At 51.4% G+C, this 25,561-nt stretch overlaps 2 protein-coding genes across 4 annotated transcripts; both read right to left on the bottom strand.

Annotated features, from left to right (window-relative positions):
• Positions 1–774: 774 nt before the first annotated feature.
• On the bottom strand, positions 775–3,328 carry LOC119281661 (protein LSD1). 2 transcript variants are annotated; one of them, XM_037562137.1, is made up of 6 exons: positions 2,984–3,328; positions 2,712–2,889; positions 2,216–2,329; positions 1,899–2,012; positions 1,229–1,338; positions 775–1,073 (listed from the first exon to the last, which is right to left on the bottom strand). In XM_037562137.1, the coding sequence occupies exons 2-6, from the start codon at positions 2,776–2,778 to the stop codon at positions 1,038–1,040; spliced, it is 441 nt and encodes a 146-aa protein (XP_037418034.1). In that variant the 5' UTR covers positions 2,779–2,889; positions 2,984–3,328; the 3' UTR covers positions 775–1,037. The 2 variants fall into 2 exon arrangements, with proteins under 2 accessions (XP_037418034.1, XP_037418027.1); XM_037562130.1 differs by having other exon boundaries at positions 3,082–3,328.
• Positions 3,329–5,372: 2,044 nt separating this feature from the next.
• LOC119281642 (pentatricopeptide repeat-containing protein At2g46050, mitochondrial-like) lies at positions 5,373–9,833 on the bottom strand. 2 transcript variants are annotated; one of them, XM_037562121.1, is made up of 5 exons: positions 8,102–9,833; positions 7,929–8,008; positions 7,239–7,837; positions 7,073–7,150; positions 5,373–5,852 (listed from the first exon to the last, which is right to left on the bottom strand). In XM_037562121.1, the coding sequence occupies exon 1, from the start codon at positions 9,719–9,721 to the stop codon at positions 8,189–8,191; it is 1,533 nt and encodes a 510-aa protein (XP_037418018.1). In that variant the 5' UTR covers positions 9,722–9,833; the 3' UTR covers positions 5,373–5,852; positions 7,073–7,150; positions 7,239–7,837; positions 7,929–8,008; positions 8,102–8,188. The 2 variants fall into 2 exon arrangements, with proteins under 2 accessions (XP_037418018.1, XP_037418014.1); XM_037562117.1 differs by having other exon boundaries at positions 5,373–7,150.
• Positions 9,834–25,561: the final 15,728 nt, after the last annotated feature.

Below are 25,561 nucleotides of genomic sequence, written 5' to 3'. Positions count from 1 at the left end.
ACATAGTATTAGATACCAGTATTATCTACGCCATTGTATTCCTTTTAGTTTTTTACCCCTTAAAAAAATCTTTCAGTTTTTACTATAAACTGATGCAGTGCACCTGGTGCACACAAAGTCCCGGTCCATGAGATAACAACAGCTAAGATACCCACCAATCCTGCAGCATGCCCCTAGACTCATTAGGGCTCCTTTGGTCCACATGATTCTAACCCATGAATAGTGATGTTGCTATTCAGCAGTACGAGTATGTCTCTGAACTGTTACTAGCAGCAGGCACCATTGAGTGCTGCTGCGACCGAGCACCATCTATGCCTTTACATCATTGTGTTCTCTAAACTTTTCCGCGCACCTTTCCTGGCAATAATTGGGTCCATTGATAGAGTGGTCAGGAACTGACAGTCCTTCTCAGGCTCAGATCAGATGCATGACATGCCATCGTATCACCATAAGCTGTTTGCTCGCTGGCTGGGAGATGCCATCGGAGATTCAGAGTTGGACAAGAGTCAGAGAGATGGTGCCCAACACTAACCCAATCCTGTGCCCTAGCAATCAACATCAACTCTGCGCCAGAGTCACCATTCAAGATGTGTTTGCGCACCCTAATCATGCATCATTTGGATTTTGTATGTGTTAGTGAACTGTTCTTTTTTTGGGGAGAACTGTTCACGATCATGTTGGCCGTAATAATATTGTTCGGTTCAAGAATTGCCACGACAAAAGCGCATCGGCAGAAATTCTTCAGATAACCACAAGGAGAAAAAATTTCTGAAATAAAACACAAGTAAAAGAGGATATAATTGAACATAAACATGGTGGGTTCATATATCTGTCTGATCCAGTTACACAGATGATTCGACGAATTTCGAGCACTATGTATTACCAAAAACTCTTGTTTATTCTGCAAGCTCGCCAGGTCCAACGAAGGAGGGAAATGGAGAGGGGAGGAAGAGATTGCTTCTGGGAAGAACTCTATACATGTGCACTCAAAGCATTCTTATTGCGGGAAGCTGCCTTCAGTATGAACTTGAAGGACTTCAGTTGCTGGGCTTTTGCTCTGCACCTGATGATGCCTGAAAAGGGTAAGAAGTAACACATTTCAGGTATGGTTGGTGTGAAATTCAGGTCTCTCAACAGCAATGACAATTAAAAGATGTGAAAAATCCAGAAAAAGAGCAAATGCTCTTGTCGCGTGCTAGGATTAACAGCTCTGATAATGAACACTTACCCCAACTGATGTGACGAAACTGCAGACTGCACATTTGACGGACCTCGCGCCATACTGGTACATGAGCAGCATTCGACAACTCCCGCAGTTTACATGCGCAACCTGATTCGCTGCGGCCAAGCACAAGATAGAATTTGTCATTCAGAGTATTTGAGATTTGATGAGCACACATCAGCTCTATGCACTCATCCTTCTGAGTTCTTAGAACCTGTGGAGCATCTTCAGAAGTCAGGACCCAATGCTAGTGGTATCTTTCAATCTTTGTGTTTGTGAATCGTTCAGTAGTAACTGTAGGACATGTTTGTCAGCCTTATAGTAAAACTAGGAGATATTGATCAAACTTTTTGGTAGATCCGGGAGATCCTTGTCAAACCTTTTGTTTTCTGCATCACAACAAATGCATACATCCTACTGTCCAATTTTGATGAGTGCGACTTCAGGATAAGCCAATTTTACGATGTTAACGGTTATCGACTGATTGCTAGAGCTTTTCCAACCTCAGAACACATTCTGCTCAGAAGGAGGATTTTACATACACCAATCAATGTCAACATCGTTTTGAAAAGGGAATCAAAACCAGCAGCATATACCACTTGCAACCCGGGAAGAGAGAGAGAGAGAGAGAGAGAGAGAGAGAGAGAGAGAGAGAGAGAAGCTTTGGTCGATGTACCTTCCATTGCCAGGTTGACAGTGTGGCAGCAAGAACACTGTACACTTGTGGCGCCGCGTATGTACATGAGAAGAGTGTGGCATCCTCCACAAACTAGCTGCGCCATCTCAGTCCCTACACCGAATCAGGGTGGAAAATATGTTCAGAGAACTGCACTTGAGGATAGTTTCCAGCTAATGTAACTTGTCACAGTCGATTAGAATGCACACTACTGTCTTCTATACTTTTAATAATAATCTTGTAAATATGGAACTCAATGTTCAGCTGCCACATTACTTACAAATCCTTGATGAGCAAAATGAGATTGATGTGCATACCGGGAGCCGGAACAGCGGTCACCGTACTGCAAACTGCGCAGCAGACCGACGTTGCGCCGGCAGGATACATGAGCAGATTCCGGCACCCAGAGCAGACAAGTTGGCTTTGAGCTCCTGAAATTGCACAAGCATGGGACCTTAGTTACGAGATTTCAGCTGCTGAAGCTCACCTACCAATAACCAAAAGTTACATTTCAGAAAAGCATTGCAACAGCAAAATCAGCAGAGAAACATCTACGGGTTAATTGATATCTCGGGCTTATTCTGTTCTATCAGAAATTCGGAGACAAAAATAGCAGATGAAAAATCAGCTCCTATAGACTTTTTAGTCCAAAAATCATGAAGAAGCCAGAGCGTTATGCCGTTAACATCTTGGTTTTCTGGGTAGCCAAGAAACATCAATCAAAATAATAGTTTCTCAAAAAACAAAAAAGGGGAGCATCAAAGGATTGCCAAAGCCGTCTCCGTGCTTGCAGTACCCAGCCGGCGACCATACCTGCATTGGGAGCGGGTGGTGTGAAGGGCACAGGAGGAGTTGGGTAAGGGGCAAGAGGAACCGGCATTGCCGTGCCCGCGGCTGCCTGCACCGGCGTCGCCGTTGCTGCCGACTGGACTTCGCACGCTCCGGCGGAAATCGAGGGCTGGGAACAGGTTGCCCTCCCCTACATGAAACCCTGCAGAAAGCGTAGGAGATTCTGGTGAAAATACCTCAATTTTACAGGGAAAAGGTGTACTAGGAACCATCAAGATCATAGCAAGACAGAGTACAGTTGAGCCGTGTACGCCCGAGGCAAATCAAGCGTCAAGCAAGCAATTAGACAGACGGAGGGTCGCCTTCGGGCACTCGTCGCGGGGCGCCGAATCACCTGCTCGTTGCTGGACTGTGCTGTGCCGCCACCGACGCTCGTCGCCGCCGTCGAGCACGAGGAGGAAGGCGGCTCGCGCTTGCCCGGTTCAGAGGAAGAGACGGATCCGCATGGCGCCACCCCGGGCAGACGAACGCCTCCGGCTCGGCTCGCGTTGCTGAGCTCGATCTGGTGCAGATTTCGAGACGAATAAGTTTTGGTTTGCTCAGTATAACAACATGAGTTGGAGGGAATGCGGCAGATAAGGTAAAGCACGATACCGCTGTGGTCGAGAACGTGGGGTCTCTCTCTCTTATCCGCCTATGCCATGTGGGCCCCATCTAAACTCATTATGCTATCCTGTTTCGTGTGATTTTTTGTTTTTAGAAATCACTGTGAACAATTATTTACGTATTGGTGTCGCTGGGTTGGTGGATGCTTTGGTGTCGTTGGGTTTTCGCCCCATGATGAACTGCCCGATGACGGGTGTTTGTCGTGGGGTTTCCCAGCGATGCTTTGAGCCCGCTTCCCCTTTCTAAGTTTTCTGGGTGGTCATGTTGAACTGATGTTATTTCCGTTATGAGAGTAATGAAAAGGGGTAATGCCCGGTTCAAAAAAAATTATTTACATATTGTGCTACATGTGGCTTTAGATTAAAATAAGCAAGAAATTTACCATAAACATGTTTATCTCTTCGAAGATCACATGTTCGGTACTTTATTTAGAGTTCTTGTGTTTCCTCATTTCCTGCGTTACAACCGGCTCGCTGTGAAAATTTATGTGTTTCTCATTCATCTGTTTTTCATGTGAACTACTTTCGTATTTCTATATTTTTTTGTTCCTCCGCATTTCCAAACTGGCCTAAGAGGAGAAGCATCACCGAGCACCAATGCTTATGGCCCAATCCTATGATTAGTTGGTGCATGCATAAAAGCAAGGGACTCATCAGTTGGCACATTTTCTCCCTCTATCTCTCTCTCTCTTTCTATCCTTTTCTCCCTCACGCGGTGTGGGAGTTGAGGTCGACATATTTAAGGGAGAAGAAGAAAGAGAGCTAATGATAGGCGGCCAAAAAGGTATATCCAAAAGTTGTTCACGACTTACAATGACTTTTCTTTTTGTGAATTCAGAGACAATTTTGTGCTTTAGTATTTTTCCATGGTTATCACCATATCTCTAGGAAAAGGACCACCCCAATTGATAGTTTTTTCGCAAAGTTCTATGACGCAAAATTAAGCATAGACTTATTATCATTGATCCAATGGTACACACAAGGCACCTTAAGATCTTTGAAATATTACCTCGTTTGTATGTGTATGGCCTCGAAGCAGTCCCCAATTTGTGCTTCCCAACATCCTAGTCATACATGATGCAACCATCTCCCCCAAATTTGGGATGCATCTCTAAGTAGGTAGTATCAAACACATGAGAATGATACCAATCAATTCATTATGTGTTATGTCCATGGTTTTTCAATCTTTGACATGACAAAACGAAGTGACGACTAAAGAAAGATAAGCACGCCATAGTTGACACATTGATTTGTGTTCACATTAGTTGGTTGGCGGCGAAGATTTAACCAAGCCTAGGTCAATATATGGGATAAGAGAACTAGTCAATAGTTAATGAAATTCCTTTGAATGGATGAGGCATCTAAACTTACATGTAGTTAAAATATTTAACTTAGACAATTCGACTTTTGTTCTCTACACAAATAAGGATGGGCATAGTACATAAGGTACACCGAAGCAGTTACTCACATACTCGCATTACATTTCGCCGCGTCATATACACGTAAAAACCAGAGTTTGTGGTCCCATCACGAACCAGGTTACAAATGAGCAAAGAAATGTGCGGCCACTACCCAGTGAGATAAGATGAGAACCAATCAATGATGCATTATTTCACGTTTCAGATTGAGGAAACAGTTAACTGCGAAGATGTCCAGAAGGGACCAGACTCGTACACACAATCCGGCTCCATGCACGTTGTCACACAGTAAAAGTTATGGACTATTTGTTGACGAGTGCTGCATCATAGACTCAGTGACCTCTTGTATAGCTAATGCATGTGTCACAATTAAAGGAGTAGACAAACAATTTCACCCAAAAAAATGAAGTAGACAAACTGAAAAGCATACATAACTGAGTTTATTTGCCATCTATATCGTGGAGAATCATTACAGCCATATATACTTCTTATTTTATAATAAAATAAAATAAAGTTAGAAGCGCTTTGTTTGTACACAACATGTAGTGCAAAATTACACATGTTTCAAAAGAACAGAAGCAATCTGGAACTGTTTATGACCAACTCTAGTTTTCAAGCTACATCACAAGATGAATGTGTGCTACAGGATTTCGTTACGCTCTACCAGCAAACTTGCTTCTTTTCAAGCACAAAACCTTGTATACATGCAACAACTGCGTCGGAACTTACACAAATTACGGTGAGCGATCATCCATGCACACGCGACAAATTGTAATCCTTAGAAAAGACTAGAAAGGCAAAGTACTTAACTAGTTTCAACACATACAACCTACAAATATTACAAGAAAACACACCCCCAGAGATTGTGCCAAGAATAGGCAAGTTGGCCCAGCTAGCTACGGTTGGTTGAACATTGTGGCTGGGACCAAGTTGACGTATGTTGCAGGGTAGAGGTCGACGAGTGCCTCTCATGTCCTTTTGCTGCGGTGACTGACAAATAATGGATGAGTGGCTGACAATAGGCACGTCCCCACTTGGTAGATCCCCATGATCTCTTGGACTCCCACATACAGACAATTCATCTGTGTTTATCATATACTTACATCATTTCTACATCGTGAAATCTTAATCTTATCCTTTGCCCCACCAGGAAATAAAGAGCAAAAGACCACACACATCAATGAAAACCATAGGCACCATTGATGAGTGTTGTACTGTGTGTCCTATTAATATCTAAATGTATGCAAATGAATTAATTCATCTTGTAAAAGATGGCAATCCTTAGTTAGAAATAGAATTCGTGCATATCGGTTGTGGACTCTACCGCAGACATATTGACTGTGTCTCCCGCTTCTTTAGGGTCATGTGAAGATTGAAAGCAATTTAAGCTAGAATTGGTAGTACAGTAAAAGTAGGGGTTAGGCAGATTGATATACCTCAGCCAACCACTTCCAGAGTGAATAGTAGGATAGGGCAGCCAAACCCATAGCTTTCCCATCAAGCACCAAATAAGAGATGCTTGCATGATGTCAATACGCAATAGCCAGCCAGGAAAATTTCGTATTGGGTTCATCCCAGTAAAAGTATGAGGTCAAACTAACTAGTGACACACGGTGCTAAGTACCAAGTAGCAATTTAGTCAGTTTAAGAAAAACTCATTGGGTTCATGTTCACTTGAACCCAACACTTACATTCCAGATTAGCCCCTGATGTAATACCAGAGTCATATGCGTGGACAATACAGCCTGCGTAAAAGCCCAGATCTGGACCTGACTCACCAACCTCCAGCCACCAGCCAGAAATGGAGCACCACAAGCTTGCCTGCGAAAGCAGTGTGGGCAAACGACGGCAGGCATCAAGAACACACACATAGAGTCATCATGCTCACGATCATCGTCTGTCAATTATGATGACTGAGATAAGAACGGCCGCCCGTCAATTATGATTGATCGAGTTAAGAGTGCTCAATTTGTGGGGTACTAATCTGCTGCTTAAGTTGCTGCCATGTTGTCTCAGGCGTCATTCGGGAGAGAGGAGCTTGGGGAGAACGACATACTGATTAGTCTTCGCTCCACCATCTCATAGCGGCGAGAAATATCCTAACACGACTGTCAACCGTCACCATCTCGGGGATAGAAGCAGCGGATTAGGATCACGGATTACCTTATCTACCTGCTAACCCTCCTCACTTTTCATATTATAGCACAACATCTCGAGGTTCATGAGAAGTTATAAATCGATTTGCACCACTGCGATAGAAATATATGATTCGATAGAAATATATGATTGTTGAAATACTTACATAAGCATAACTGCATAAGCAAGAGACCACTTTCTGCCTTCCCGAGGGTTCTAGTATCCTATCTGTCTTTATGATAACCTGTTCCAGGCAAATCTGGCAATCCATTCAGTTTAAATATATGGTGAGATGATGTAACTACCATGTAATAAGGAAATCTTCATGTTACCTGAAAATGGTTACATTGTCACACTGGTAGGGTCTGAGACCATATTGCAGATGTCAGTTTAACCCACATATATGTTTACTGAGATATCAAAACCGTTCTGAAATAAAATCTGAATCCTGTAGACTTGAATCGCACTAAAAGCCCAGATCTGAACCTGCCTCGCCAACCTCCAGCAACCAGCCAGAAATGGAGCACCACAAGCTCCCCTGAGAAAACAGTATGGGCGAAGGACGACAAGCATCAAGCACACACACAAGAGAGAGTCATCATGGTCACGATCATCGTCTGTCAATTATGATGACTGAGATAAGAACGGTCGTCTGTCAATTAATGGTCGATCGAGTTAAGAGTGCTCAATTCGTGGGGTACTAATCTGCTGCTTAAGTTGCTGCCATGCTGTCTTAGGTGACATTCGGAAGAGAGGAGCTCGGGGAGAGCGACATACTGATTAGTGTTCGCTCCACCATCTCACAGCAGCGAGAAATATTCTAACATGACTGTCAGCCGTGGCCATCTCAGGGATAGAAGCGGTGGATTAGGATCATGGATCACCTCATCTACCTGCTAACCCTCCTCACCTTTTCATATTAGCACAACATCTGGAGATTCATGAGAAATAATAAATCGATTTACACCACTGCAAGATAAATCTATGGTTCAACAGAAATATATGATTGTTGACATACATACATAAGCATAACTGCATAAGCAAGAGACCACTTTCTGCCTTCCCGAGGGTTCTAGTATCCTATCTTCGTCTTTATGATAACCTGTTCCAGGAAATTCTGGCAATCCATTCAGTTTAAAGAAAATATATGGTAAAATGATGTAACTACCATGTAATAAGGAAATCTTCAAGTTACCTTAGAATGGTTCAATTGCCACATTGATAATGTCAGACACAATATATTGCAGATGTCAGTTTAACCAATATTTTTTTTATTGAGACATCAAAACCGTTCTGAAATAAATTCTGAATCCTTACAAAGAGTATCATCATTGCTCTCTTTTTCCATGAATGTAACAAGAATTTCCATCATTTGTCGCATATTTGTTGATTGTTGGAGCAAAATATCATTGGAGACAAATGTCTGAACCTTTCCACCTATTTCTATCCAGCTACAACCAGGCACCTTGTTGCTGCACACGTTTCTCATAAGACTTCTTACCGTTGCAAGCTCACTCCAAGCTCCTGCAGCAGCATAAGCGTTAGATATAAGCACGTAATTTGCTGGCTCGTTTGGCTCCAGACCGAGTAGCCTATCAGCAGCCCACTTTGTCAACTCAATGTTGCCTCGTGTCTTGCAGGCAGCAAGGAAAGCTCCAATTACATCAGTGTTTGTTTGGCAGGAGATGTTGAGTAAAATGTTGTAGGCTTCCTGAACCCTGCCAGCTCTCCCTAGGAGATCAACCAGACAAGCAAGATGCTGTGGACATGGATCAATTTGGTAGTCCGTCGTCATTAGAAGAAAATACTTTAGGCCATGTTGAATGAGTCCAGCATGGCTGCAGGCAGAAAGAACTCCAAGAAACGCAATGCCATCAGGCCGCACGCCTTGTTGGAGCATTCTTTCAAACACATGGATTGCGCTCTTGGCACACCCAAGGTAGGCGAAAGATGAAACCATGGATGACCATGAAACTATGTCTGGGCTATGGATGGCAGCAAATGTCTGTGTTGCTTGTTGAAGAAAACCATTCTTACCATAGGCCATGATCAGAGCGTTGGCTACTTGCAGAAATCCTTGGAAGCCCCTTTTGAGGGCATAAGCATGAAGCTGGGTAGCCTCATAGGCAGCTGCCATGTTGGCACAGGAACTAAGCAAACTGGCAAGCGTGAGCTCGTCAGGCCGACAACAGCACCCATCATCATTCCTGAGCATGGACACGAAAATCTGCAGTGCTTCCTTGCCTCCATCATGGTGGCCATAGCAGACAATGATGGCATTCCAGGATACAGAGTTCCTTAGCAGCATGGCGTCAAACACCCGTCGAGCATCAGCGACCCGGCCGCACTTTGCATACATGTCGAGGAGCGCGGTGGCGACGACAAGGTCCAGCTGGAGGCCCAGCCTGAGAACAAGGCCGTGCGCCAGGAGCCCCAGGAGGTGGCCGCAGGAAGAAGGAGGAGCGCGGACGCTCAGCAAGGTACTGAAGGTGAAGCCGTCGCCCGAGAGGCCGGAGTTCCTCCGCATGGAGGCGAAGAGGGCCCATGAGTCGAGCAGCAGGCCATGGGAGGAGTAGCAGGAGATCATGACGTTCCAGAGAACGAGGTCCCTGTGCGGCGTTTCGTCGAACACCCTGCGCGCGTGCGTGACGAGGCCGGATTTGGCATAGGCGTCGGCGAGCGCGGTGGCGAGGCGAGTGTCGGAAGCGTGGCCGGACTTCACGAGGAGCGGGTGGATGCGCGCGCAGGCGTGGCGGGCAGTGGCGCCGGCGGTCACGCGGAGGAGAAGACGCAAGAGGAAGCCGCGCGGCCACATCAGACATGCTTTGTCCAAAATTCTTAGCAACTCCCCACCAAGCACCAAGGCACCAGCCCTGTGTTGAGCAAGCGGAGATGAGAGAACGGCCACTGCAGTCTACGGAGCCCGGCAGCCCCTGGACTGGAGCAACTCCTACGCGTTTTGTCCGCTTGCTTTTTTTCATTTATAAGTTGGTTGCTTGCTCGTCGTCTTCTTCTGTGTTTGGATCCGCCGTGCGTTAAGTCAAGGAAGCATTTTCGTCCTCGCGAACGGTCTATCATATTTTTCTGCAAACATACGAAAATTTGATCTTAATTTACATAATTTTAAAAAATACGAATATCTCAACCAAATAAATATCTCATAGTTTCCAAGTCAAATAAAATTTAAATTATCTCAAATACGTTTAAAAAAAGATAGTGGATACATCTATTGGTTGCCTACGTGGACCCACATATACTCAACCAAATCATCTTGCAGCTGAACGTGAGTTTTTCAATCACGCATTTGATGATGAAATTCGTGAACTGTGCAAAGGTTACCGCTCTTCCATGTTCAAGCACAATATTGTCACCCTGAAATTGAAATCCTTGATCATAGATATGTTTCGGTCCATCCTCTACGATCATATTGTGCATGATCACACAAGCAGTCATCACCTCCCACAACTTCTTAGTGCTCCAAGTTCTGGCAGGATACCGAACGATGACCCATTGAGATTGCAGAACACCAAAGGCACGCTCCATATCCTTCTTAGCACTCTCTTGCTCTTGGGCAAATGTATTCTTCTTCTCTCCTACAGGGTTGGGGATTGTCTTCACAAGAGTAGTCCAATGAGGATAGATACCGTCAGCTAGGTAGTATTCTTTGTTATAGTTGTGGCCATTGATCTCAACATTGACCTTTGAGCTGTTGCCTTCTGCAAGCCTTGCAAACACCGGAGAACGTTGATGCATGTTGATATTGTTGTGAGATCCGGCCATGCAAAAGAAAGAGTGCCAAATCTGTAGATCTTGTGAAGCCATAGCCTCGAGTATGACGGCGCAAGCTTTATCATTGCCCCCTATACTGCCCCTGCCAAGCAGAAGGGCAGTTCTTCCACTCCCAGTGCATACAATCTATATATACTACCAAGCATCCCCGAAAAGCCCCTGCTGGCATTCATCGCCAACCGGACTGTATCTGCAGCATTTGGCTCTCTCAAGTACTCAGGCCAAACATTGCTATCACAGTTCACAGCCTTGCAAAACCTATACATGGACTCTAGGCATGTGGACTCGCTCATATGGAGATACTAATCAATGAGATCACCGAGAACTCCCTATGCAAGCATCTGAATAGCTGCAGTGTATTTCTGATAAGAGGAGAAGCCAATCTTTCCAAGGGCATACTCCTACCACCCCCTCCCGGATACGGTTGAACACATTCTAGACATACAGAAACGGCTCCGGAATAGGTGATGTTTGAAGAGCGTGTTGGGGGTCTCGAAGTAGTCCTTCCAGAGTAGGAAATGACCACTCTCTCGGTTGCGATTCAACGCCAGAGTGTGCCCTGAGATCAAGCCCCGGAACATCAGCCGCTGCTTACTAAGGTGGTCATGGACGACCAGCATAGCAGACACAAATTCCTCATCGTCAGATGAATAATCATCCGAGTCGCCAATAAAATTGTGGAAAAAAATTGTCGGTGGAGTCCATTTGTACCTTGCGGGCAAACCGTCGAACAACTTGCGGGCGTCGTCAAAGAAGCTGGCCGGTGAAGAGCGTCATGACTCCCCATGACTTAGTAGCAGGCTCTGTCGGCGTTCGGCAAGCGTGGCGGCATCCGGCAAGCGAGGTCCCCGTGCTTTGTGTGCTTCAGGTAGGGTTGGGCGTGGGGCAAGGTGGTGCTGGCAGCGACGTCGGGGATGCTGCGGTGGCGGTGGGGCAAGGCGATGGTGGTGATGACGTTGGAAGGTGGCGTGTTGTGGGGGATGTATGTGGGTGCAGACGGCTGGCATGTGCATCGAAACTAGGCGGCGACAACGGGTGGGGCGGCCGGGTGTGCTTGTTGTCGATGAGGAAGATGGAATGGCCAATGTGCCACCGACTCACAGGCCAGAGGAGGAGTAGGCGGGCGTCACACGCTTCCGTTTCATGTCTGCGCCAACACAAACGAGGCCCAAATTTGGGCTTGAAATGGGTCGCGCGACAGACAAAAAGTGGACGCATGTCTGTTTGGGTCTGCGTGTTGGGCTGACTTTTATATCCATTTCGACCCAAATGGACATGCGCAGACAAAATGGGTCGCCGCATTGGAGTTGAGCAACTCCAACACGGTGACCCAAAAGGATATCTATTTTGTCCGTTTGGGTCGCCAGTCCGCTCGGTCATGTCCGTTTTTTCATTTGGGTCGGCCGGTGCACCCAACGGGGTGGACACATTTTGTGACATGTTTGCCCCAGCATTCCGTCGAACACCTGGTGGGTGAACTGCCTCGAGCTCCCGCGTCGCCGCCTTGAGTTCCTGCACCTGATACATGTCCCGCTGCCGCGAGCTCCCGCCTCGCCGCAGCCGTGAGCTCCCACACCATCCGCATCTCGTTGTAGTGGCTTCACTAGCACCGGCCACCATATGCGACGCACGCGAGATGCAGAGCTCCCGCATGCCACAACACGCGCTCTGTGACCGCGCGTAGCCGCTGACTGACCCACGCCACGGAGCTCGAGCACAGCGGCTGGGTGAGTGCGGGCATGGGAGCGTACACGGCTGAGGGCGCCCGCGCTGTTAGAGGGAAGATCGGCAACCACCCATGGCCACCGCGCGCGGGCTCGACGAGACTAGGCGCGCGTGGCCAAGAGAGCTAGTCGTGTGCGGGGAGGCGAGGTTGGGCGTGACATGGGGAGGCAAGGCGAGGCCAGGAGCACCGACTAGGCGAGTACGGGCATGGCCGGGCGTGCCCGTCCCGTGAGAGGGGAGGTCGGCAGCCACCCATGGCCACCACACGCGAGCTCGGCAAGGTCGGGCGCGGCTAGCAGCGTCGGCCGGGGGCGGGGGAGGCGAGGTCGAGCATGGCACAGGGAGGCGAGGCGGGGCTAGCAGTGCCGACTGGGCGCATGAGAGGCGAGAGGCGTGACAAGGTGAACACGGCCAGGAGCGCGGCCTGGGCGCAGGCGAGGCGAGGCCGGGAGCGGCGGGGCTAGTTGGCTAGTGAGCAAGGAAGGCAGGCGTGTCTGACTACTACTGCTCCTGCCCCGGCGACATGGTCACTGCGTCAGATCCCACCGGAGGAAGAGCTGCCGCACCATCGGTGTGCCCGGCTGCGTCGCACTAGGGCGTGCTATGCTATGTGCCAGTGTGGGTGAGCGAGAAAGAGAGGAAATAAGGAGAGAGAAAGGAGTAGGATGGGTGAGCGAGCCCTTTTGTTTGGATGACAGATGGGCCAACATCGACGTGCAGCAGACGTAGCTAGACGAAGGGGACACAAAAAATTTCCGCTTTGTATCCACTTCGGACCCATTTTAGTCTCCAAGTGGAGACGGAGCGAACAGAAAATGGAAATGGGTCTGCGTGTTGGGCCTTGATTTTTATCTGAGCGGACGCAAACAAACACTGGTGGACAATTTTGGTCACTGCGTTGGAGTTTCTCTTATGTCTCATGGTTGCCCTTTCCCCCTCCATCTCTCTCCTTGTCCAAGAAATCTCGAGTAACTTTCTCCTCTTGACTGGGCATGAACAAAGAATCTTGGTTTTGGTTAAGGCCAACTCCAAAGTAGACCCCAAAAGGATGTCCGCTTTATTCGAACTTTGTCCATTTGGGTCAGGAAAATGGACGATCGTGTCCGGTTTTGTCGGTGTTCTGGGAACGGGGGTCCCCAGACTTGCATGCCTGCGGCCGGTGGCGTGGCTCAAGTGGGGGCCCAGCGCGACCCATCTTCATTAGCTCAAGCTCAAGACCCTCGCGAGGGGCCAAGCCTCGCGGGGCGGACGACCGGAAGCTTCCTCAAAGGCAGCCTCATCAGGCAGGCTCGCGAGGAAGCGGAGAGATCAAGATGGGGATACCTCACGAGGATCCCGTGACGCAAGCCATGACGATCGAGACCAGGCGGGCGCCGGCCTGCGCAGTGTCCTTGTTTCCCCTTTGGTGCAATGGGGGCAAGCACAGGCCAGTCCACCGGGAAAAGGTTACCATTCCGGTGCAACGAGACCAAGACCAGCAGAGCGGCAGGACAGAGGTCACCGTGGAGCCCAAGACAGCGTCATCACCAGTACTTTTGGCAGCCGAAGACCACCTTTGGTCAGGATAACTTGTACTATATGTTCCCCTTCAAAATGGCCAATTATTGGCGCCCTTCCCGCTCATTATTTGGGGAGAGGCCCAGGGCCTCTATAAGTAGAACTAGCCACACAGAGTAGAGGGACATCTAGAAATCTGGTAGAGCCCTAGCAGAGAGAGAGAGAGAGAGAGATGCGATCAAACTCACCCAAGCAGTTCATCTCACCAGCTCAAGAACACCTCTCGCGAGGCTGTTCTTCCCTTGTACTAATCATCATCAGCCCCTGAGGCAATCCACCACACCACACACTGGAGTAGCGTATTACACCATAACGGTGGCCCAAACCAGTATAAACCTTGTGTCCCTTGTGTTGTTCGTTGTTTCCAGCTTAGATCACGCGAGGAGATTGGACGTAGATCGATAGGGGAGAGATCTCCGCGCGCATCCCAGTGTTCGAACCTCAAGGGTTTGCCGGAACCCGAAATCCGACATTTGGCGCGCCAGGTAGGGGTGCGTCGGAATCTTTCTTCTGCTGTTCGCGTACGATCTTCCATCGTGTCCATGGCTGACGCTCGTCGGGCTCGCGCCGAGCGCTGGGCTGCTCTCGCCACCCGCGTCGCCCAGACGGCGCCCGTCGGCGGGCGTTCTCATCGTTCCCCGTTGCCTGCCGCCAACGCCGCCACCGGCCCGGCGGGAAACGAGTAGCAGGCATCCTCCCAGCATCCTTCGGTCCGGCGGGAGGGCCGCACCGCCACACCGTCGCTGACTCCAGCCGCTTCGTCATCCCACGCCCGTCGCGCCCCCACGGATGCGCACGCTGCGCTACTCCTGGCAAGAGAGCTCTTGCACTACCGCCCCGTCGACGACCTCTACGAGGACTGGCTCGCCTGCATCACCGAGCTCGTCAGCATCGCAGGGGGCTCCCCCTTGCCATCCCTCTCGCTGCCTCGCCCTCCATTCCGCGCAGGAGGCGAGGATCAGGAGGCGCCTCCACCACCTCCTCCCCAAGAAGGCACCCTGGCTCCAAGGCGCGCAGCCCCAGGGCGAGACCCTCCGCGCCCGGCGCCTACGCAGCAAGAAAGGAGCTGCCAAGAGATCCCTCGTCCCCAAAAAGGTGCTCGCGCGCTCCCAGCGCCGGCGCGCCAAGATCGCGTCCCTGCACCTCCACGCCAAGACCCCGCGCTGCTTCAAGCAGCGGCGCACGGTAATCCCCAGGAACAAGCCCAGCACCAGCAAAAGGCACCGGTGGCCACGGCAGGTTGCCGCGCCCTCACCCCCGAGCTACGCGGCATCGCATGGCTAGGCAAATTCAAGCCTGACCTGCTCCCTCGCTCGATGGCACGACGGACTCCACGGAGTTCCTGCAGCTCTACGAGCTATGCATCGAAGCCGTCAACGGAGACGAAAGGGTCATGGCGAACTAGTTTCCCATGGCGCTCAAGGACGGGGCCCGCACCTGGCTCCTGGCACAATCTCCTCCTGGGACGAGATGCGCACTCGCTTCATCGCCAACTTCTAGGGCACTCACGACCGGCCCCCGGCCGTGAGCGATCTACGCCGCATCAAGCAGCAGCAAGGGGAAACCCTGCAGAAATACATCCAGCACTTCAACAACGCTCGCCTCAAGATCCCCAAGGTGACTGAAGAAGCCATCATCTCGGCCTTCTCCGATGGCGTACGCGACATCAAGATGAAGGAGGAGCTAGCAATCCATGAAGACCTGTGCACATCCCTGGAGCTGTTCAACTTGGCGACCAAGTGCGCCAGGGCTGAGGAACGGCGCCTTTCCCTCCTCGAACTCCCGGCTGCCGACCCAGAAGAGAAGAAGCCCAAGGCCAAGGACGTGAAACGCAAGGGGGCTGCCGTGCTTGCAGCGGAGCCAGACACCAAGCGAGGCAGGGATCAGCCTGAGTCATCCAAGGGCAGCCGGTACTGCGTGTACCACGACCTCCACACCCACAACACCAATGAATGTCAAGAGCTCAGGGCCATGAGAGATGGACGTGTCGGCCGATGCTCCTAGCGCAACGACAGGGGCTATGGCCGAGGAGGAGGAAGAGGTGGCGGACGATGGGAAGACCGTGGCCCTTGGCAAGGGTGGCGTGACCGACCTTGCAAGAATCGCTGGCAGGACCAGCCTCGCGAGGGAGGCTGGAGAGATCAGCCTCGTGAGGATCGCCCGTACGGCAATGCAGGCCTTCCTCCTCTGCCGCCACCGCCAAGGAGGAACGAAGACCAACATCAAGACGAGGGGGCTGGGGGCTTCCAGGAGCCGCGCGCAATCGCTTGCATCTTGGGTGGCGCGCAGGCCCCAGCCTCAAAGCACATTTTCAAGCAGTTTGCTCGCGAGGTGAATGCAGTCCTCCCCAAGCTTGAGGCCACGCGCCCTCTCAGGTGGTCTGCGTGCGCTATCACGTTCAGCTCAGCGGATCAGCTCAAGTGTGCGGCAACGGCCGAAGTCCTCTCGATGCTTTGCTCCCCAGTCATCAGCAACGTGCAGGTCACCAGGACCCTCATTGACGGCGGAGCAGGACTCAACGTCCTGTCCGTCGAGACGTTCGACAATCTCCAAGTGCCGTACGATCAGCTTCAGCCAACCAAGCCATTCTCAGGAGTCACTAATGGTTCCACTGTTCCCATAGGGCAGGTTCGCCTTCCAGTCACCTTCGGACAGCGCAAGAACTACCGCACGAAGCTCATCGACTTCGACGTCGCCCACATCCGTCTACCATAGAACACCATTCTCGGGTACCCAGCCCTGGCCAAGTTCATGGCAGTGACTCATCATGGATACAATGTCCTCAAGATGCCAGGAAGCCATGGAGTCATCGCTGTACCCTGTGAAGAAAGGGACGCAGTGTGTTCACTTGAGCGCGCGTTCCAAGCCGCAGCAATCGAAGACCCGGACCACAGGAACTAAAGGCTTCCCGAGGCGACCCTTAAGAAGAAGAAGGTTTCACCTGACCCAAGCCATAAGGAGGCAGGCGCCTTCGGAGGTGCTGCATCAGGATCTGCGCCCAATCAGGGAGCACCACCCTCTCTCGCATAGGAAGGCGCGCCCGGCGCCCTCCTCAGGCAGGGCTCGGGGGCTCTTTCTTGGAGAGCCACCGACTTTGCCAAGGTCGCGAGGGAGGCGCTCGGGCACCACTTGGAGGGGTGCTTCCAGGCACGTTTCCCTCAGGAAGATACAAGGCAAGGAAGACCAAACCCTCAGGAGTTCATCGCAAGAAACACCCAGGAGCTACAGGAGTCGAGAGTCATGCGCGGCAGCCGTCGCTTGCCCGCCATGGCCCCGCATCCAGGCGAGGATGGTGGGCTGCACATCTACGTCGACGTGTCAGGGCTCAACCGAGCCGCGTCTCAGGAGCGCCTCTGGCCTTCATGCGTGGGGCATTGCGAGGGTCCACCTCATAGCTACGTTCGCATGCCTTTCGGCCTGCCGAACGCGGTCGCCGCTCATCAACACCTGCTGAGGAGCATTCTGGAGGCTCAGGAGGTCAGGCATCGTGCGGTCCTGGCGGAAATGGAGATGGCCCTCGGGAGCCCACCTGTGCCCCCGGAGCCTCCCGAGGCTCCTGGGCCTGGGGGCTCGTGAGGATCAACGTCTTCATCGCGCATCGCCCGCTTCTTCAGCATCACTTCATCTTCAACGGCACCAGGTGACATCTTTCTAAGTCCCGTTTTTAGCTGGGAGCGCCCGTAGGGCCGCATCATTCCCAGGTCGCGTGGGTCCGTCCCTGCGGCATGTATCCGTTTTGCTTATGCTCTTTACTTACCTTGTTGGGGGTGCCCCTCGGGCTGCATCATCCCCGAGCTGCTCGGGCCTGGCCCAGCGGCGTTTGCTTTTCTCGTGTCTATTTAAATGAATTTCCTCCTGCGTGCTTAACACACCCGAGCTAATCGCCTGCTCGATTGACGCCTACCTATGGAGCTGCTCGCTCTGGCACGACATTTGTGCATGGGTCCGTCCCTGCAACGCTGATAAACCTAAGTGGTCGAGCTTTGGCCGCGGCAGCCCCGCAAGGCGCCACCTCACCAGGCCCTCAGTGCCCCAATCACTTCCCCGGAGCAACCGAAGGTTGGCTGGCAACCGTAACAACAGGTCTTGTTTCTATTCATGATTGGTGTGCAGGACCTACTCCAGGAGCAACGTCAGGGACGTCACGAGCCGCCTCACCCTCTCTCCGGCGCGGACCGCTTGCACGTTAAAAGGGGGGTACCTGAGCATCGCGACTCATGGGCTCCTACTGGCTCTCCATCCCTCACCCCCTGGCCTTGACCCACGGCATCGCGACCTGTCATACCAGCGGCGACTGAGACCGCTCGAGGGCCGGGACCTGAGGACATAGAGCATTAAGGAAAGTGCGGGGGAGTGGGAAGAAGCTCGCGAGGACCTAACCCAGCAGCGCCTCAGCTGCCACCGCTCGGGCCAGGCGCTTCATCGAGGAACTACACCAAACTCAAGAGATAAGTCACGCCCTTACAAGAGTTGGACCAACGCAGCACCAAACCCTCGCCCAGTGTGGCTCTGTCATGGCGACATTGCCTTCCTTTCTCGCCCAGCGAGGGCTTCTTGAGCGCTAAAGAGGACCGTCCGAGCATCGCGACTCGGGGGCTCTTACCGGACCTCGGGCCGCTCACCTCCTGGCCTTGACCACGGCATCGCGACCTGGCATACCAGCGATGGCTGAAGCCTGCGGGGGGACTGGGACCTGTCAGCGTAGAGCGCCGAGTCCTCGCGAGGATAGAAAGGGGGAGCCGAGCCAGTACAGAGCAAGCACCTCACTTTGATTCATATTAAGGATATAATGTTCACAAAAGACATGGCAGGCGCCTTACATACCCCCACGGGGTGTTGCTTCGATTCCTCACAGGGAACAAAGGGACATGTCAAGTCGAGCAGTTGCCGAGGCGTTGTGGGGAAGCGCAGACGCCCATGTCCAATCAATTGCCATGCGGCGCCCAAGGCCGCAGGCTGTTAGGGCCCGCGGCGCTTCGCGCTTGCCCCTTCGTTTCCCTGCTAGGCCAAGCCCGGGCGCGCCTTGGGCCCGGGGGCTACTGCCGGCGTTCTGGGAACGGGGGTCCCCAGACTTGCCTGCCTGCAGCCAGCGGTGTGGCTCAAGTGGGGGCCCAGCACGGACCATCTTCATCAGCTCAAGCTCAAGACCCTCGCGAGGGGCCAAGCCTCGTGGGGCGGACGACCGGAAGCTTCCTCAGAGGTAGCCTCATCAGGCAGGCTCGCGAGGAGGCGGAGAGATCAAGGCGGGGATACCTCACGAGGAGCCCGTGACGCAAGCCATGACGATCGAGACCAGGCGGGCGCCGGCCTGCGAAGTGTCCTTGTTTCCCCTTTGGTGCAAGGGGGGCAAGCACAGGCCATGGCACCGGGCAAAGGTTACCATTCCGGTGCAACGAGACCAAGACCAGCAGAGCGGCAGGACAGAGGTCATCGTGGAGCCCAAGACGGCGTCATCACCAGTACTTTTGGCAGCCGAAGACCACCTTTGGTCAGGATAACTTGTCCTATATGTTCTCCTTCAAAATGGCCATTTGTTGGCCCCTTCCCGCTCATTATTTGGGGAGAGGCCCAGGGCCTCTATAAGTAGAACTAGCCACACAGAGTAGAGGGACATCTAGAAATCTGGTAGAGCCCTAGCAGAGAGAGAGAGAGAGGCGATTGAACTCACCCAAGCAGTTCATCGCACCAGCTCAAGAACACCTCTCGCGAGGCTGTTCTTCCCTTGTACTAATCATCATTAGCCCCTGAGGCAATCCAGCACACCACACACTGGAGTAGGGTATTACACCACAACGGTGGCCCGAACTGAAGGAAATATGCCCTAGAGGCAATGATAAAGTTATTATTTATTTCCTTATATCATGATAAATGTTTATTATTCATGCTAGAATTGTATTAACCAGAAACATAATACATGTGTGAATACATAGACAAACAGAGTGTCACTAGTATGCCTCTACTTGACTAGCTCGTTGATCAAAGATGGTTATGTTTCCTAACCATAGACATGAGTTGTCATTTGATTAACGGGATCACATCATTAGGAGAATGATGTGATTGACTTGACCCATTCCATTAGCATAGCACTTGATCATTTAGCTTGTTGCTATTGCTTTCTTCATAACTTATACATCTTCCTATGACTACGAGATTATGCAACTCCCGTTTACCGGAGAAACACTTTGTGTGCTATCAAACGTCACAACGTAACTGGGTGATTATAAAGGTGCTCTGCAGGTGTCTCCGAAGGTACTTGTTGGGTTGGCGTATTTCGAGATTAGGATTTGTCACTCCGACTGTCGGAGAGGTATCTCTGGGCCCTCTCGGTAATGCACATCACTTAAGCCTTGCAAGCATTGCAACTAATGAGTTAGTTGCGGGATGATGTATTATGGAACGAGTAAAGAGACTTGCCGGTAACGAGATTGAACTAGGTATTGAGATACCGACGATCAAATCTCGGGCAAGTAACATACCTATGACAAAGGGAACAACATATGTTGTTATGCGGTCTGACCGATAAAGATCTTCGTAGAATATGTGGGAGCCAATATGAGCATCCATGTTCCGCTATTGGTTATTGACCGAAGACGTGTCTCGGTCATGTCTACATTGTTCTCGAACCCGTAGGGTCCGCACGCTTAAGGTTTCGATGACATTTATATTATGAGTTTTGATGTACCGAAGGAGCTCAGAGTCCCGGATGAGATCGGGGACATGACGAGGAGTCTCGAATTGGTCGAGACGTAAAGATCGATATATTGGATGACTATATTCGGACATCGGAAAGGTTCCGAGTGATTCGGGTATTTTTCGGAGTACCGGAGAGTTACGGGAATTCGCCGGGGAGTATATGGGCCTTATTGGGCCATACGGGAATAGAGGAGAGAGGCCAAAAGGAAGGAGGCGCGCGCCCCCCCTCTGGTCCGAATTGGACAAGGGGTGTAGCCCACTTTTCCTTGTTCCTCTCCCCCTCTTTCCTTCTCTCCTACTCCAACAAGGGAAGGAGGAGTCCTACTCCCGGTGGGAGTAGGACTCCCCCCTTGGCGCGCCCTCCTCCTAGGCCGGTCACCTCTCCCCTTGCTTCTTTATATACAGGGGCAGGGGGGCACCTCTAGACACACAAGTTGATCAAGTTGATCGTCTCTTAGCCGTGTGCGGTGCCCCCTCCACCATAGTCCAACTCGATAATACTGTAGCGGTGCTTAGGCGAAGCCCTGCGTCGGTAGAACATCAACATCGTTACCATGCCGTCGTGCTGACGAAACTCTCCCTCAACACTCGGCTGGATTGGAGTTCGAGGGACGTCATCGGGCTGAACGTGTGCTGAACTCAGAGGTGCCGTACGTTCGGTACTTGATCGGTCGGATCGTGAAGACGTATGACTACATCAACCGCGTTGTGCTAACACTTCCGCTTACGGTCTACGAGGGTACGTGGACAACACTCTCCCCTCTCGTTGCTATGCATCACCATGATCTTGCATGTGCGTAGGAATTTTTTTGAAATTACTATGTTCCCCAACACGAACCGGTATAAACCTTGTGTCCCTTGTGTTGTTCATTGTTTCCATCTTAGATCACACAAGGAGATTGGACGTAGATTGGTAGGGGAGAGATCTCCGCACGCACCCCAGTGTTCGAACCTCAAGGGTCTGCCGGAACCCGAAATACGACAGGTTTGGGAATTCGCCTACTAGTACATCCAACCGTCAGCCACATCCACTACAAAAAAAAGACACATCCGTGACATTTTGGGCCGAACGATTTTTTTTCCTGTCATACATATGACACTTCTATGACGATAATTGTGACAAAACCCGGTATCATCATAGATGTGGTGGGCTCCTACTTCTATGACAAAAAATCATGACAGAAAATGGGCTTTTCGTCCTGGGCGGGCCGGAGACGCAGCTGCATGACATTCTTTGGGCCGTCCATGATGGAAAAAACTGTGATAGAAGCAAGGGGGAGGAAAATTTCAGGGAGTTCCCGGTTATGGTGGGAGGTCGGGGGCCGAGCGATGCGCGTTTCTCTCATACACGTACGCCCGTGTGTGCGAGGCGTTGGCTCTAACTGAACCTGAGCGAGGCATTGGGCTCTAAGTGAACCCGAGCGATTGCACTGCAGGCTACGCATTACTGAACCCGAGCAATCAATCGATGGCTGTTAACTGAACCCGATCGAGCAATTCCTTCGCTACTACTGCTAACTGAAGCCGATCGATGCTGCCTCTGGATGAACAGTGAGCGTTGCGGGGGGGAGGGGGGGGGTTGGATGAACAGTTCCCGATGGTGGTGGATGAACAGGACCCCGTGGTGTTGCCTCTGGATGAACAGGACCCCGATCGATCGAGCCGGTTGGGGCTGGATGAACATGACCCCGTGGAGGGCTGGATGAACAGGACCACCCCGTGGAGGGCAGGATGAACAGTAGACGGTGGAGGGCAGGATGAACAGTAGCCCGTGGAGGGGTGGTTGAACAGGAGCCCGTGGAGAGGGGTGGTTGAACAGTAGCCGGTGGAGTAGCGCGCGGTGGAGGCTGGATGAACATGAGCCCGTGGATGAACAGTCGCAGGTGGAGGCTGGAGGAGGTCGACAGTGGATGAACAGTAGCTCGTGGAGGCTGGAGGGGGTCGACGGTGGAGATGAACAATATCCCGTGGAGTCCCATTTTGCGGTACGCCACACCCCTCCCGATGAACATGACCCCCGTTTCGACCGTAGCGCTCCAACACAAGTCCGTTTCGTCCGTTTTGCGGTACGCCACACCTCTCCTGATCAACAGGACCCCCGTTTCGACCGTAGGAGGTCCGTTTCCTCCGTTTTGTGGTACGTCAGACCCCTCCCGATGAATAGGATCCCTTTTCAAATGTGGCCGGTCGAACACAAGGCCGTTTCCTCCGTTCTGCGGTACGCCAGGCCTCGTTTCCATCGCCTGTTCCGTCCAAGCCCTCCCGATGAACACGACGCATTCCGTTGCCTCCCCATGAACATGACGATGATGCTGTTTCTCCATTCCGACCCAGCCATGTACACGATCCTTGGCCGTACGTATGCGCGAGTAGGCGTTCGAGACCCCGCCCGTATGTACACATACGTGGCCGTATTTTCTTTCTTGCACCCTGGACGCTGTACGTACGTGTACATGCTACGTGCGCGCCTCTACATCTACCAATATATATGTACGTACACGTTCGTGACAGAATGACAACGCTACGTACGCTTCGACCAGGTGGGTCCCGACTATCAGGCACTTCCTTGCGTGCGAAGATGTAGCTGGTGGGTCCCAGCAGTCAGGCGGGCGAATCGTTTTTTTGCACGGACGCACTTCCTTGCATGCGAAGGTGTAGCTAGTGGGTCCCAACAGTTAGGGGGGAAACGGTTTTTTGCGAAATACGGTGGCCCGTCCGGTGGGTCCCCGCTGTCAGGTGGAGGAATAATTATTTTGCATGTAATAAGGAGGCACTTCCTTGCTGCGGCCGTGGACCCATCTGTCAGCCTCTCCATGTATAGTCCACGTCCGATGAAAGTCGTTCCTTGACCACGTTGACCATGCCACGCCGAGAGCACCAGGGCGGTGGACGATGGCGAGGCCTAGGAAGGGGACGACAGGGAGCCGGGGAAGACGCGACAGTGGAAGCCCGCGCGGAGAGGAGTATGAGGGTTCACTGGTTCGGCTGCGGTGTGAGGCTGCCATCGCCGCAGGGCCTGGCCAGCGGTGGGAATAGTAGGGGGCGGTGAGGCCTCCGCGGCAGCACAGCCAGCCACAGGAGGCAGGAGCATGCGGCACGACCGGCGGTGCTTTGGGCGGCTGGAGCAAGAAGACCAGAGGTTGAAGAAGCACTACGACCATTGGATGGACATCATACGGTCACTGGAGCTAGAATCGTTCATATTGACTAAAGTTGACAAAGGCCCCCGTCCCAATCGACTTAGTAGGCCCACAAGTCAGCCTCCCACCATGGTGGGTCCCAGCTAGCAGGGGGAGTATTCATTTTTTTGTGCGTAATAAGGAGGCACTTTCGGTGGGTCCTTGCTGACAGCGGGGGGAACATTTTTTTTGCGAAATACGCTGTCCTGTCCGATGGGTCCGAGCAGTCAGGGGGAAAATGTTTTTTTCACGAAATAAGGTGGCTCGTCCGGTGGGTCCCTGCTGTAAGGTGGAGGAATAATTATTTTGCACGTAATTAGGAGGAACTTCCTTGCGGTCGCCTGGACCTAGCTGTCAGCCTCTCCATGTACAGTACTCTTCCGATGGAAGTCGGTCGTTGACCATGCCACGCCGAGAGCACCAGGGCGATGGTCTGGACGACGGCGAGGCCTAGGAAGGGGACGACACGGAGCCAGGGATGACGCAGCAGTGGAAGCCCCCGCGGAGAGGAGTGTGAGGCTGCCATTGCCGCAGAATAACAGGGGGTGTGGGTGAGTGGAGGGTGGCCTGGCCAGCGGTGGGAGTAGTATGGGGGCGGTGAGGCCTCTGCGGCAGCACAGCCGGCCACGGGAGGCAGGAGCAGGCGGCACGACCGGCGCTGCTTTGGGCGGCTAGACCAAGAAGACCAGAGGTTGAAGAAGCACTACGGCCATTGGATGGACATCGTACGGTCACTGAAGCTAGAAACGTTTATTATTGACTAAGTTGACAAAGCCCCTGGTACGCTCCAACTTAGTAGGCCCACAGGTCAGCCTCCGAAATGGTGTGCCCCAAATGTTAGGGGAGGAATCATTTTTTGGGCGGCCGAAGCTAAGAATATCCGAGATTGAAGAAGAAGCACGACATCCGTTGGATAGACATCCGTTGGATAGACATCCAACGGCAACTGCTGCTAGAACCGTGTGTTGACTATAATAAGTTGGCAAAGCCTTGCATACGCGTCAACTTAATTTTTTTAGGGGACGCGTCACTTAGTAGGCCCACAAGTGTGTGGCAGAGAACTTATAGCCCATTTGCGTTTTGTAAGAATGCACAACCCATTTTGGAATTCTAATGGAATTTACAACAACCCATTTACAGTTTGTTAAAAGTACAACCCATTTTCTAGCTAGGACAATGATTAATAATTTCAACCAACCGTTGAAGACAGAATTCAATGAAATTTCCCACATTTTGATGGGCTCCAAAATATTTTTATCCCGAAATATTCTAGTCAGATTAAATATAAATTTGTATTACGTAAAAATCCAACGAAACATTGTGCGTGCAACAATGAAAATTTAAGATTTTCAAAATCCATAAATAATATTTTATAAACTAATTTCGTGTTTGGTACATTTTTTATAGTTACTGCCCAGTTTTTATAATTACATCCCATTTATTATTTTTTAAAGCCCATTTTCTTGTTAAGCCTAATGCATCCCTCCTAGGAAAGATTTGTAGCCCAGCGGGGCGGAGAATAACAAGTTGACCTTGCCTGGGTATTCCTCAAAAAGACGTATAGCTGGGCTAGCCATTTTCATCTTGAAAAAAATTAGTATCTAGGCTGGATATCTGGCCTGGGCTAGACGGGCCACAGCCCGCCCAGTTAATACCCTGCTCTCCTCTAAACAACAACGAAATCATCGCCAAGAAAAACTCTGAAGTGCTCA

The sequence above is a fragment of the Triticum dicoccoides genome, chromosome 1A (assembly GCF_002162155.2).
Source record: "Triticum dicoccoides isolate Atlit2015 ecotype Zavitan chromosome 1A, WEW_v2.0, whole genome shotgun sequence".
Lineage (NCBI taxonomy): Eukaryota > Viridiplantae > Streptophyta > Magnoliopsida > Poales > Poaceae > Triticum > Triticum dicoccoides.
This window is presented reverse-complemented; position numbering and strand designations above follow the sequence as displayed.

What these genes read in the sequence shown, in the direction of transcription:
- LOC119281661 (XM_037562137.1), bottom strand. Translation starts at nt 2,778, where the DNA reads ATGCCGGTTCCTCTTGCCCCTTACCCAACTCCTCCTGTGCCCTTCACA. An exon ending in GACCGCTGTTCCGGCTCCCG is followed by an intron (nt 2,013 to 2,215) that starts GTATGCACATCA and finishes GATTCGGTGTAG; the next exon opens with GGACTGAGATGGCGCAGCTA. An exon ending in TGTCAACCTGGCAATGGAAG is followed by an intron (nt 1,339 to 1,898) that starts GTACATCGACCA and finishes GCTTGGCCGCAG; the next exon opens with CGAATCAGGTTGCGCATGTA.
- LOC119281642 (XM_037562117.1), bottom strand. Translation starts at nt 9,721, where the DNA reads ATGTGGCCGCGCGGCTTCCTCTTGCGTCTTCTCCTCCGCGTGACCGCC.